The sequence below is a fragment of the Mesoplodon densirostris genome, chromosome 11, assembly GCF_025265405.1.
Source record: "Mesoplodon densirostris isolate mMesDen1 chromosome 11, mMesDen1 primary haplotype, whole genome shotgun sequence".
NCBI lineage: Eukaryota > Metazoa > Chordata > Mammalia > Artiodactyla > Ziphiidae > Mesoplodon > Mesoplodon densirostris.
Window position 1 is genome coordinate 86,037,972 of NC_082671.1, and position 12,348 is coordinate 86,050,319.

The 12,348-nt window shown below is 39.3% G+C and overlaps 1 protein-coding gene across 3 annotated transcripts in view; it reads left to right on the forward strand.

Moving 5' to 3' along the window:
* The window catches only part of FGD6 (FYVE, RhoGEF and PH domain containing 6), a 109,949-nt gene that overhangs the window by 55,900 nt on the left and 41,701 nt on the right, over positions 1-12,348 (forward strand). For 2 of the 3 annotated variants that reach the window (XM_060112218.1, XM_060112219.1), the window contains exons 6-7: positions 8,974-9,125; positions 10,319-10,475. The exons of the other annotated variant lie outside the window; for it this stretch is intronic. In XM_060112218.1, coding sequence (XP_059968201.1) covers positions 8,974-9,125; positions 10,319-10,475 — 309 coding nt within the window. The remainder of the gene's footprint in view (positions 1-8,973; positions 9,126-10,318; positions 10,476-12,348) is intronic. 3 annotated transcript variants of the gene reach the window in all.

The window sequence follows — 12,348 nt, forward strand, 5'->3', positions numbered from 1 at the left end:
TCAGTGGAATAAAGTATGTGAAAGAACCTAGTATTGTGCAATATATGGTAGGGTCTCAAACTGCTGTTACATTTTCTTCTTCTTCCCTTGTAGAGCATCAATGAATGGGAAGTATTCATTTTAATAGTACCAGGCAGTAGACTTTTCACGATTCTGTCCCTTTCAAATGCCCTTTCCACACACCCCCATATTAAAATTTCACTTTAATGAAGAAGTTCTGATTCCAGTGGGTAGAGAAGCAATTAAAAGCTTTACCAGTATCAGCTCGGTGCTTTGTGACCACCTAGAGGGGTGGGATAGGGAGGGTGGGAGGGAGGGAGACGCAAGAGGGAAGAGATATGGGAACATATGTATATGTATAACTGATTCACTTTGTTATAAAGCAGAAACTAACACACCATTGTAAAGCAATTATACTCCAATAAAGATGTAAAAAAAAAAAAAGAAAAGAAAAAAAATTTTTTAATGATATCTTCTAAATTGAAAAAAAAAAAAGCTTTACCAGTATGTTTATTTGATTTTAAAATATATATATATCCTGGTTCTTACCTATATATTTTTGGAACAAAGCATAAGCCCTACAAAAATAGACAATTAGACCAAAATATTTCCCTTATCTCAGATCTGACTGATGGCCTTGGCCTCTTCCCCGCTGATGTTGAACGGAGTGAATCATCCATAACCCACCTTGATTTGCACATCTTCAAAACCTCCTAAGCCTTTAATGTAGGAGTGGGAGTAGGTCATCTGCCAACCTCATGTTAACATCCTGTCTGGTATGTGCAAATGTTAACTCACTAGAGCCCAACATTAGCGGGTATCTTAACAACCAAGCGTTAAACAGGTTCTCAGCCATTACTAGGAGGGGTTTGTCACCAGGATAATGTGGGTGAAGCCAAAAGCATCTTGTTTGTTTCAATCCAGCACTCCCACTGTGCTGTTAAGGCTCATATTTACTCTTCTACCAAAAGTACCCCATAAAGGTAGCACGTGGATTGTTTTAATCCTGAGCGCTTCTGCTATCTGATTTCCTCTAAATGGATTAACTTCTGTGTTAATTATGTTAATTATGGTTCCCCCTGCCTGTAAGGCACCCTGTGATTTGGCCTTTAGTAATGAGGTGAAATGTTGGTGAAAGAGAGAAAGACATTCTCTCACTTGCAGACCATGTTCTGGCCATACCAGCCTCCTTTCAGTTCTTAGTTCAGTGCTAAGGTTATTCCTGCTCAGAGATTTTGCCAATGCAGTTTCCTGGAACGTTCATCCTTCCTTCATTTGCTCATGGCTAGTTCTTTATCCTTCCAGTCTGGGCTTAATGTGACTTCCTCAGAGAGGTCTTCACTGACCATCCTTTTCTCTTCAACTTTCCTGTGTTTCTTTTCTTCTTGATACTGCATATGTTTTGTATATCTGTTTGTTTACTTGTTTGTTTTTGGTCTCCTGTACTAACATGTAAGCTAGGTGAGGGCAGATATCCTGTATCTTCAGAGCCTCCCATCATTCCTATTCAGTGGAAGGCCCCCAGTAAATGTTATTGAATGAATGAATGGGACTAATTGGTTAGTGGTTAAGAATTCTGCTTCTGCCACTAACTGTGTGCTCTTGGGCAAGTTAATGAAGCCTTGTTTTCTTTGGAAAATGGGAATAATAATAACCACATAAAGTTGGTGTAATGGTTAAATGTGATCATACAAAAAACTGTTAGGCACCAGTTAGTTTTAGCTGCAGGCTAAGTGGAGGTCCTTCAAAATATAGTGTTGTTATTTAGAATGTATTTATGTCAGTTAAAATCCATACTATTTAGTTTTAATGTTATCTTAGTAAGCTTTTACTAAAATCAATCAAAATAGAATTTGTTCCTGAAAAATACCCTACTAGGTTTCTTCTTCCGTTAGAAAGTAAGCTCCATGAAAGCAGGGATTTTTATCTGTTTTGTTTATTGGTATCATACTAAATTAGTATGTTAAATGAATGATAGGAAACTGCTGAATAATACTTGGTTTGGTGAAACTCTAGTTGTTTATATTTCTTCTCCTCTTTTGTAGCAGAAGTTGTCCAATCCAGAGGTTGCTATTATATTGTATATAAATGCCATTTTCCAGATAAAACACCTTAGACATCTAATATAATTAAGTACAAATGATACAGTGTTTTTTTGCTTTCGTTATCTTATTTGCTTTCTGATGGGAGACTGGTTTAATAGACATATCTATAAGTTTATTTTTTAAATGTCTAAATAGCATGATTTAAAAAATATATTTTGAAAGAAAATGATTAGAGACTTTGAGGTCTTTTTAACAAAGATGGGCTGGTTAAGCAGTAGGTAAGTAGTACTCGTAATGAAGCATCTTTGTTCTACCAATTGCCTTAGACTGGGATATACATTACCTTGAAAATTTGAGAGACTCCCAATTAAAATCCATAGAGTTAGAGGCAAAGCTACTTGGACATTCAGATGTCTGTTAGTAAATAGAATATATCTTTTTAAAAAATGCATTATAAAAGACTTCCTTGGGCTTCCCTGGTGGTGCAGTGGTTAAGAATCTGCCTGCCAATGCAGGGGACACGGGTTCGAGCCCTGATCCGGGAAGATCCCACATGCCGTGGAGCAACTAAGCCTCTGCACTGCAACTACTGAGCCTGCGCTCTAGAGCCCGTGAACCACAGCTACCAAAGCCCGTGCACCTAGAGCCCATGCTCTGCAACAAGAGAAGCCACCGCAATGAGAAGCCCGTGCACTGTAACAAAGAGTAGCCCCCATTCACCACAGCTAGAGAAAGCCTGCACGCAGCAACGAAGACCCAACACAGCCAAAAATAAATTAAATAAATAAATAAATAAAATAATAAAAGACTTCTTCATAGAAGCCTCCAGTTTTTACCATCTTAAAATGACTTCATCTTGTTCTACTGAATATACCTTGTCTTTTCAGTTCTGAGAACCGTTTAAGTATCATTTGTTCTTTAGTTATAAAGAATCCGCCTTTAGTGTCTATTGATGTGGCTACCAGACTTTCACTTCTGAGCAGCTTCCTTCACGTGAGGACTATCCTTCACTGAATGAAGTTCATTGGTTTTTGTTTGTTTGTTTGTTTGTTTTAATTTTTGACCACATCTTGTGGCACGTGTGATCTTAGTTCCCCAGTCAGGGATCAAACCCGTGCCCCCTGTACTGGGAGCATGGAGTCTTAACCACTGGACCGTTAGAGAAGTCCCTGAAGTTCATTGTTAAGAGTGCCTTTGTCTTGCTGCTGAGGTGTTTGTTTCCCTCACCTTGGTTTGGTATAATGTTTCCTTCTGTTTATAGACCTCTGTTTGAGGGCTCTCTTTCCAAGCTTCCAGGGACTTGTGGATCTTAAATGGTGGTCATGTATCATTTAAGATAACCAAATCTCCTTTAATTAAATAAATGGCCTTATTGAGTACTCTCTGTGCACCTCACAGCATGATATGTTACACAAATTATCTATTTTAATCCTCATAACCACCCTATCAGATAGATGTCATTTCTGTTTTTTTAAATGAAGAAAGTAAGCTAACTGCCAAAAGTAACCCACTAAATGGCAAAACCCATTAAATGGCAAAGCCAGACTTTGAACTCTGGTCTGTTTGAGCCCTTGCACTAAGTGAATGTTCAGAAATTGATTAAAAATTGTTACTTGAAATCTCTGCCATGTTGTGTAGGGTACAGTGTATCTTTGAGTATATTGGCTTGCATTCAGAATTCTTTCAGTTGGGTCAGGAAACTGGAGAAGTTCTAGTTTTTCATCTTCTAAAGATGATCATTTAGGATATATTATGATGATTATTTCTTAATGTTATTAAGCAGGGGTTGGAGATTTGAGACAAAGGGTAGGTTTCATCCATGTTTTATACAGTTTTGCATTGATGATTGTACATGATATCACCAGGTCTGAACATAGAGGGAGGAGTAACTTCATTCGTCAAATATTTTCATTTTAAAACAAAATCAACGTGGAGCCTTCCCCCCACCCGCTTTAACTTCATAGTATCACACTGCTTTCTGTATATTTTTCAAAGCTCTTTGACCTTAGCAGCTGCTTTGCTTTTGCTTAATATGCAGTGATTCTTAATGCCCTACATGTAGGCAGGGAGCCCTGCAGAGCTCCCTGTCTGCTCATATGTCCATTTAGTCTTTGTAATTCACTGTGTCATCATAGTGGTTAAGTAATGCCCTAAGGTCAGGAAGCCCAGTCAGGACAGCTGGTTATTAACTCACTTACTTCTCTTTGGTCCTGGAGATATAAAGCCTGACCTGACAAACAAGGCCATCTGTTTTGTGCTTCATTGCTTTAGATGTTCAGACTTGATTTTATTTGCATTGATTTTTGCTTGCTCTTGCCCAAGTGATCAGAGCTGGTAAAGCTAGTATGTTAATACCTCAAAGGAGCTGAGTTTTTTTTAAGTTGATCTGGTTCTTATTTGTAGGTTTTCTTAGTATTATTAAGAATACTATTATGGTATGCTTTTTAATCCAGAAGCCCATTTCTGTTTCTAAAAAGGCCAAGTTGTTGGTGATCAGAAACTAGAGTGTAGATGGTTCCGTTTTGCATACAGAATCTTTGGTAGGTTTTATGTTAGAACAATAGATTGAAGTATATGTAGTTGATATCAAAAACCTCACCTGCTTACCTAACATTTTTACACTCTAGCTCCCCTCACCTCTTTTATTTTAATTACCCACCTTTTCCAGTGTGAAAAAGTATACTTTGGATCTTATTGAAAGTGCCAGTCCTGTGGTCTTGCATCCTCACTGATGTAGTCAAGGGGGTGTTGGTAAATTTAGATTCTTCTGCCTCAAAATAGTTTTGCCTCTGGCTCTTAAGTGTCATCACACTTTCCCAAATTATCCTGGCTGTTAGCATTTAGAAAAATAACCAGAGATATGTTGTAATCATCTTTTCTATTAAAAAAAAAAAAGTTTCCTCCTTCCAGTGGCATGAGTTTGGAAATGGCTGAGGTTCATGAAGAGCTGAGAAGTTAGAGACTGTGTGTAGTTCCTGTGTGGATTAGTTGCATCTGGCACTGGGGCCATTGCACATGGCTTTCAGGGGATGGTAGCCCACGAGGTGAGGGAATGAATTGGGGCCAGGGCTGCGCTGTGCAATTAAGAAGGCCATCTGTTATGAGTAGGGCCCTTGGTCTGAGTTGCACTGGCCTGGAGGAAGGGGTGCTCTTTTCTGTTTTCAAAAATCCACCATGAAGACTAACAATGGCCCTGGTAGTACTTGTTTAAAATATGTAACTCTCTGGGTCTTAGGAATAGTATTTAATAGTTGGGTATAAACTCTCTAAATTCCTATTGTCTTTGTTAAACGTTCTTCTTTTGTGCTTATAATTATATTTCTCTTTTATTCTGACATGCTACTCATAATTTTTAAAAAGGCATCATAGCCCATTCATTCCTCTAGAGCTGTCGACACCACCCAGTAGTACTGGAAAAAAAACTAAAGTTTTGCCTGGTATGTGACAGGGACCTCCAGTTAGAAGTGGCCACCTCACTGGTCAGTACAGTGTGGATTTGGCTAGTGTCTGTTGCGTGTGTCTTAAATAAACCAGTTTCCTTTTTGGCAATGGTGGCAGACATATGGAATACAGAGTCTAGCAAAAGCTGTGTCAAACAGGGTCCTTAAGCTACTTAGCAGCTAATGTCTGCTGTCATTGTCCTGGCTGAGGAAATGTCTTCCAACTGGAAAATAAAAGTCATCCTGCTGCCAAGGGACAAACATATTCATCATTTATCCTACCAGAAGAAAGGGCAGTGCTTCTTGTTTTGCTGAACAAGGAAACTCTTGCGTCTAAATTATATTAATCATTAAACTGGTAAAAAAATGCTATGGAAGATGTTTAACTGTTGTGCTTTGAATACATTTACAGTTGAGGATGTTATTCGTGGTATGTAAATATATTCTGTATAGTTCCGCCTGATGGAAAGTCTAATGACTTTCGAAAGTGTTAAGTTGGCTCTATTTTCTCTTACTAAATGTGAATGCTGATAGAAACAAGCTGTTGGGAGATGGAATTTGGCCCAGATCCATTTGGTTTCTGGAGCTGTTTTGTGTGGTTTTCTGGATTGTAGTTTATACAAGTAACGGATTCTTATTTTATATTAAAGTAATTAGTTGTCAAAGTAGTTCTTTAGTTACTGGTCTAACTAGTTGGTTCCTTTGGGTGAATATGACGGTTTTGGGCTGATAAAGTTAGTCCCAGGTACTGAGGCCTAAGTGAAGGGTTTATTAGCACTTGTTGAACATAGGATTTGCCTTGTCTAAAATATACCTTAGAAGAAGAATCGTTTTTTAATTTTTTTTTGGCCACCCCTCGCGGCATGCGGGATCGCGGCATGTGGTATCTCAGTTCCCTGACCAGGGATAGAACCCATGCCCCTGCAGTGGAAGCCCAGAGGTGGAGTCCTTACCACTGGACCACCAGGGAATTCCCAGAAGAGGAATCTTTTTGTGTACTTTTATTTATTTTTTTACATATACATATATCCATTCTTTTTTAGATTCTTTTCTCGTATAGGTTATCACAGAATATTGAGTAGAGTTCCCTGTGCTCTACAGTAGGTCCTTGTTGGTTATGTCTTATATATAGTAGTGTGTGTGTTCATCCCAAGCTCCTGATTTATCCCTCCCCCTCACATTTACCCTTTGATCACCATAAGTTTGTTTTCGATATCTGTAAGTCTTTCTGTTTTGTAAATAAGTTCATTTGTATTGTTTTTTTAAATTAGATTCCACATATGAGTGATATCATATGATATTTGTCTTTCTCTGTCTGACTTTACTTAGTATGATGCTCTCTAGGTCCATCCATGTTGCTGTAAATGACATTATTTCATTCTTTTTTTTAATGGCTGAGTAATACCCCCATTGTATTTGTACACACACACACACACACACACACACACATATATAAACATGTTCTTTATCCATTCATCTGTTGATGGATATTTAGGTTGCCTCCATGTCTTTTGTGTGTGTGTGTCTGCACCACAAGGCCTGTGGGAATCTTAGTTCCCTGGCCAGGGATTGAATCCGTGCCCCCTGCAATGGAAGTGTGGTGTCTTAACCACTGGACCACCAGGGAAGTCCCCTCCATGTCCTGGCTATTGTAAATAGTGCTGCAATGAACATTGGGGTGCATGTATCCTTTTGAAGTATGGTTTTCTTCTCATATATGCCCAGGAGTGGGATTGCTGGATCATATGGTAGTTCTATTTTTAGTTTTTTTAAGGAACCTCCATACTGTTCTCCATAGTGGCTGTACCAATTTACATTCCCACCAACAGTGTAGGAGGGTTCCCTTTTCTCCACACTCTTTCTAGCATTTATTGTTTGTAGACTTTTTGATCATGGCCATTCTGACCAGTGAGAGGTGGTACCTCACTGTAGTTTTGATTTGCATTTCTCTGATAATTAGTGATGTTGAGCATCTTTTCATGTGCCTCTCTGCCATCTGTAGGTCTTCTTTGGAGAAACGTCTATTTAGATCTTCTGCCCATTTTTTGATTGGATTGTTTGTTTTTTTGACATAGAGCTGCATGAGCTGTTTATATATTTTGGAGATTAATCCCTTGTCGGTTGCTTTGTTTGCAAATATTTTCTCCCATTCTGTGGGTTGTCTTTTTATTTTGTTTATAGTTTCCTTTGCTGTGCAGAAGCTTTCACGTTTAATTAGGTCCCGTTTGTTTATTTTTGTTTTTATTTTCATTACTCTAGGAGCTTTTTGTGTACTTTTAAATTAGGTATGAGGTTGGTGCCCTTCACAAGAAGCATAAGAAATACTAATGGTTACTGTATGTATGTAAGGGGTAGGTGCTGAAAGGATCAGGGAAGAAATCAGGGTCTTTCTTTTTGTTTATTTGATTTGCCCAGTGAATTCCTGAAGGGAAAGCAGTTAGAAAGGAGAAAGAAGATAAAGCCTAGTAGAGAGTCTGTTTTACCAAACCTTTGCTTCACGGTTTTAATTAAACCTCCTGTTTCTAAGAAGGAACAACCTTTGTTATTGAATCCTCAGGACTATAGAACAGAGTCCACCATTGTTTTACTTATCCCCTGGGGGTAGGCTTCAAGATATAGTGAAATCTAGAGAAGTACCATCTCCAACCCCACCCTTTCCAAGTCCTCTGGAGTGATAGGGTAGGGTGGGGTGGGGTGGGCCTGTCTTAAAACATGTTATAAATAGTCTTACAGGGAAAAGTGCTATGTGATGAGAAAAGGTTTTATTTGTGAAAAGTATAGATTCTGGTGAATTTATGGGGAGGTTGGATAGAGGGAGGAGAGAGTTTAAGGTCCAGAGTTAAAATGTTTTGTTGATTCTGTGTGCCAAATACATTGTAAGAAGCTTTGTGTGCAGTATCTAATTAAAGTCTCATAACCCATGTAACAGATGAGGAAAATGGAGCTAGCTCAAACAAACACAGTATTTTAGGAGTAAGGGCTTGGATTCAGTATTCTCTGATTATCAAGAATGTACCACCCTCCACATGCCTCACTTAGAATGCTCCAGCATTTGGGAAATAATTACTGAAAGTGGACAAAGGGACACTTCCAAAATAAAATTAAGATCTGGAGACTTTTAAAATAAATGGATTTTGTTCATATAGTAGTATTGGAATAATTTTAAGGACTACTTAGAGTTGCAATACAATTTACAGATACCCCTTAGTATAATTACTAAGTTTGGAGATCAAACCAAAAGATTTAAGAGAAATACCACACAGTCTGTTTTAAGACCAAATATCCACCCCAGCCATTTTGTGTGTGTGTGTGTGTGTCCTATCCAAGTAAGTGGGATAGGAGGAAGTGGGTACTTTACAATTTGAGTTCTTCGTGGGAAATACAATTTGCAGTTTATATTGTTGTAGGGAGGAGAGTGACTGGGGAAAAAGCTTTTTATTAAGTTACATATGTATGTGTATTGTTTTTCCTCCTCTGAACTGTAACAGGATTTCCGGGATGCAGTAGCCCATGCTTCCAGGCAACTTGGGAAACCAGTGATTGAGGACCGGATCCTAAATCAGATCCTATACTACTTGCCTCAGCTATACGAGCTCAATCGGGATCTCCTGAAGGAACTGGAGGAAAGAATGTTGAACTGGTAAAAATGGACTGACTAGCTTTCCCAGTTTCCAAGTTTAGATGAAGCCATAAGGGCCCTGCATATGACAGAGAGGCATTGTTCCTGACATTGTGTTTTTTCAATATATTGAGTTTTCTTGGCAGTTACCTGCGGATTGATCACTTTGGATGGCCAAAATTCACTGTTGCACCTAATTCAGTACTCTAAATTTTTAAATTCTTTGGTAATGTTGCCTCAAAAGCAGGAAGGGCCCATAGTCAGCCAATTTAACTTTCTATAGGTGACCTTTATAATCAGGATTTTTGAAATTGGGAGAGTTTAGTTGATGTATTCACATTGGAGACATTTTTAAATGTCTCATCTATCTTTTTGGAGCTTCAAGCCAGGAAACTGCATTTTGGAAAGGAGGGCATTCACCGAGATAATAGGAAGATTTGTTGTTTGGTTTGGAAAATTTACACATATATGACATTGTTGCAGATGTTGTAGATTTTAGAACAGGAAAAGAATACCAAAGGTTAACTGCTTTTATTGGTCTTTAGACAGTAACAGAAACTTTGGTGACATCTTTGGAAATGTGTACAGTTTGGTCTAGGGGGATTGAATTTATTGTTGAAGTCCGTGGGGAACCCAAAATAACAACATGGTGTATCACCTACTTTCATGATAAAAATGATGAAAATTTCCCTCTAAGCGTTCTTTATACATAATCCAGGAAAATACCTCTGCCTGTTTTACAGATACCTTGCTTCTGCATGTTGGGAAAATATGCTAAATAGTGATTAATGCTTAGCTGCAGCCTAAGTGTAAAATTACACAGAGTTTAAGGGCTGAGGAATGATTAAAAGCTATTTTTTAAAAGCATGATAAAATAAAACATAATTAAAAAGAGTTTTCCTGTCCATACTTTATCATTACACTTATAAAAAGTTATCTTAAGAGTTCATCTGAATTTTCTGAACAGTCTCTGGCTATACAGAAGCATGAGATGGTGAAAGCAGGGAGACCAGTCAGAGGACTGGCAGAGTCCAGGCAAGATGTAATGGTAGCAATAATGGAAATGGGAAAGAGTGGGCATTTGGGGATATTTCTTACAAGAAGAGGGAAAAAAGGTAAGTTGATGGCTTGGAAATGGGGCTCTGCTCATCACTGGATATGTTTTGGATACCGTAATGACTCTTTTTCTGTTTTTGTCTATCCTCTATCCTTAGGACAGAACAACAAAGAATTGCTGATATCTTTGTAAAGAAGGGACCATATCTAAAAATGTATTCCACATATATCAAAGAATTTGATAAGAATATAGCTTTGTTGGATGAGCAGTACAAGAAAAACCCAGGTTTTGCTGCTGTTGTTAGAGAATTTGAGGTATTTTTGCTACCGTCCTCTGTTTTGCTACCATTTCTCTGTTTTGAAACTAAAAATATTAGTGAATTCCAGTTACAGCAAACTAGAAAAGTTTTAGAAGTATTAAGATATGGCTGATTTCTAATTTGTACGGTAATTAAACTTTAAAATCATTTGTCATTTTTTCTTCCCTCTTTTCCTTTCTTCTGAAATTTTCATGCTATTGATATTAAGAATGGAAGTGTGGTATATACAGCTATGGCAACTGATAATTGACCCAGGTTTTCATCAGTGTCCAGTGAGTTGTTCTGTTGCCTTGGCAGCAAAAGAAAATATGATGGAGAAAGTTAGCTGTCTAATATCTAATGATGCTTGCATGATCGACGCTTTTTTGTGTGTGTGTGTGTGGTACGCGGGCCTCTCACTGTTACGGCTTCTCCCGTTGCGGAGCACAGGCTCCCAGACGCGCAGGCCCAGCGGCCATGGCTCACGGGCTCAGCTGCTCCGCGGCATGTGGGATCTTCCCAGACCGGGGCACGAACCCGTGTCCCCTGCATCGGCAGGCGGACTCTCAACCACTGCGCCACCAGGAAAGCCCTTTTTCTTTTTAAAGCTTATGTCTCATTACTTCTCATTTCTTTTTTCTTTTTTTAAAAATAAATTTATTTATTTATTTTTATTTTTGGCTGTGTTGGGTCCTCTTTGCTACGCGCGAGCTTTCTCTGGTTGCGGCGAGTGGGGGCTACTCTTAGTTATGGTGCGCGGGCTTCTCTTGTTACGGGGTTTGGGCTCTAGGCACGCGGGCTTCAGTAGTTGTGGCACATGGCCTCATAGTTGTGTCACACGGGCTTAGCTGTTCCACAGCATGTGGGATCTTCCTGGACCAGGGCTCGAACCCGTGTCCCCCGCATTGGTGGGTGGATTCTTAACTACTGTGCCACCAGGGGAGTCCCTCGATGCTTTCTTAACATGCATTGTCACTATACTTTAATAATTATTCTACATACCAAACCCTGGATGTACATATTTAGAAAAAGATAGAACCATCATACTTGAAAAAACTCTTTCCTTCCCACTTGAGCTGTGTAAGAAGACCAGGACATCTTAGGAGGCAGGGACATTTTCACTTGGCCATTTTGATGTCACCCCACAGTAAATACCTTTATTGGAGATAGGAGGAGAGGCTCAGGAATGGGCACCAGTATCTGTTGTACATACTAAGAAAAAAACTTTCAGCAGAATCAAATGTCCTTGTGGTCAAGTCGAAAGGGTTCCAGAATGAAATGTTCCCATATACAGTGTGATTTGGGGGCTGTGTTTTGTAGCCATTCATCTGAGAAAGTTTACATTCTTCGGGCTTATAAGACAAGGTTTGCTTAGCAAGGCTGCTTTTCACGTTGTCCTTAATTTCTGCATTCTCCCCAGCACCAACTGTGGTTATTATGAGTATATTGATGATAGGCTCTGATGGTTATTTGAGTCCAGTTCCCAGTAGTTTTATCTCTGCCACCTTATTTTGGGGGTCAGGCATTTCGTTCTCGGTTGTTGGGTTGGTGTGTGTTCATGAATACACTGGTAGATGCTTTTCTGAGTGGTAGCAGCTGCCTCTGACTGGCCTACCACGCAGACCGCAGCCTCCACCCTCCACCCTCTGCGAGAGGGCTGTGAATTTCCCAATGAGTCAGTGATTTCAGAGATGTCTCTACAAGAGCAGGTAGACTCCGTGGTGAGTGGTTCTGGTTTCCCACTCAGCCTAGGAGCTGTGCCTTGAAGGGAGCTTCTCCATGAATCCCAGAGTTGCTGGCTATTTAAAGTTCGGCTTCTCGAGCACTTGGATCTGGGTCCCTTGCTTCTTAGGAAAATGCGTGTGTTTACTTTGGATGCCTTTTCCTTT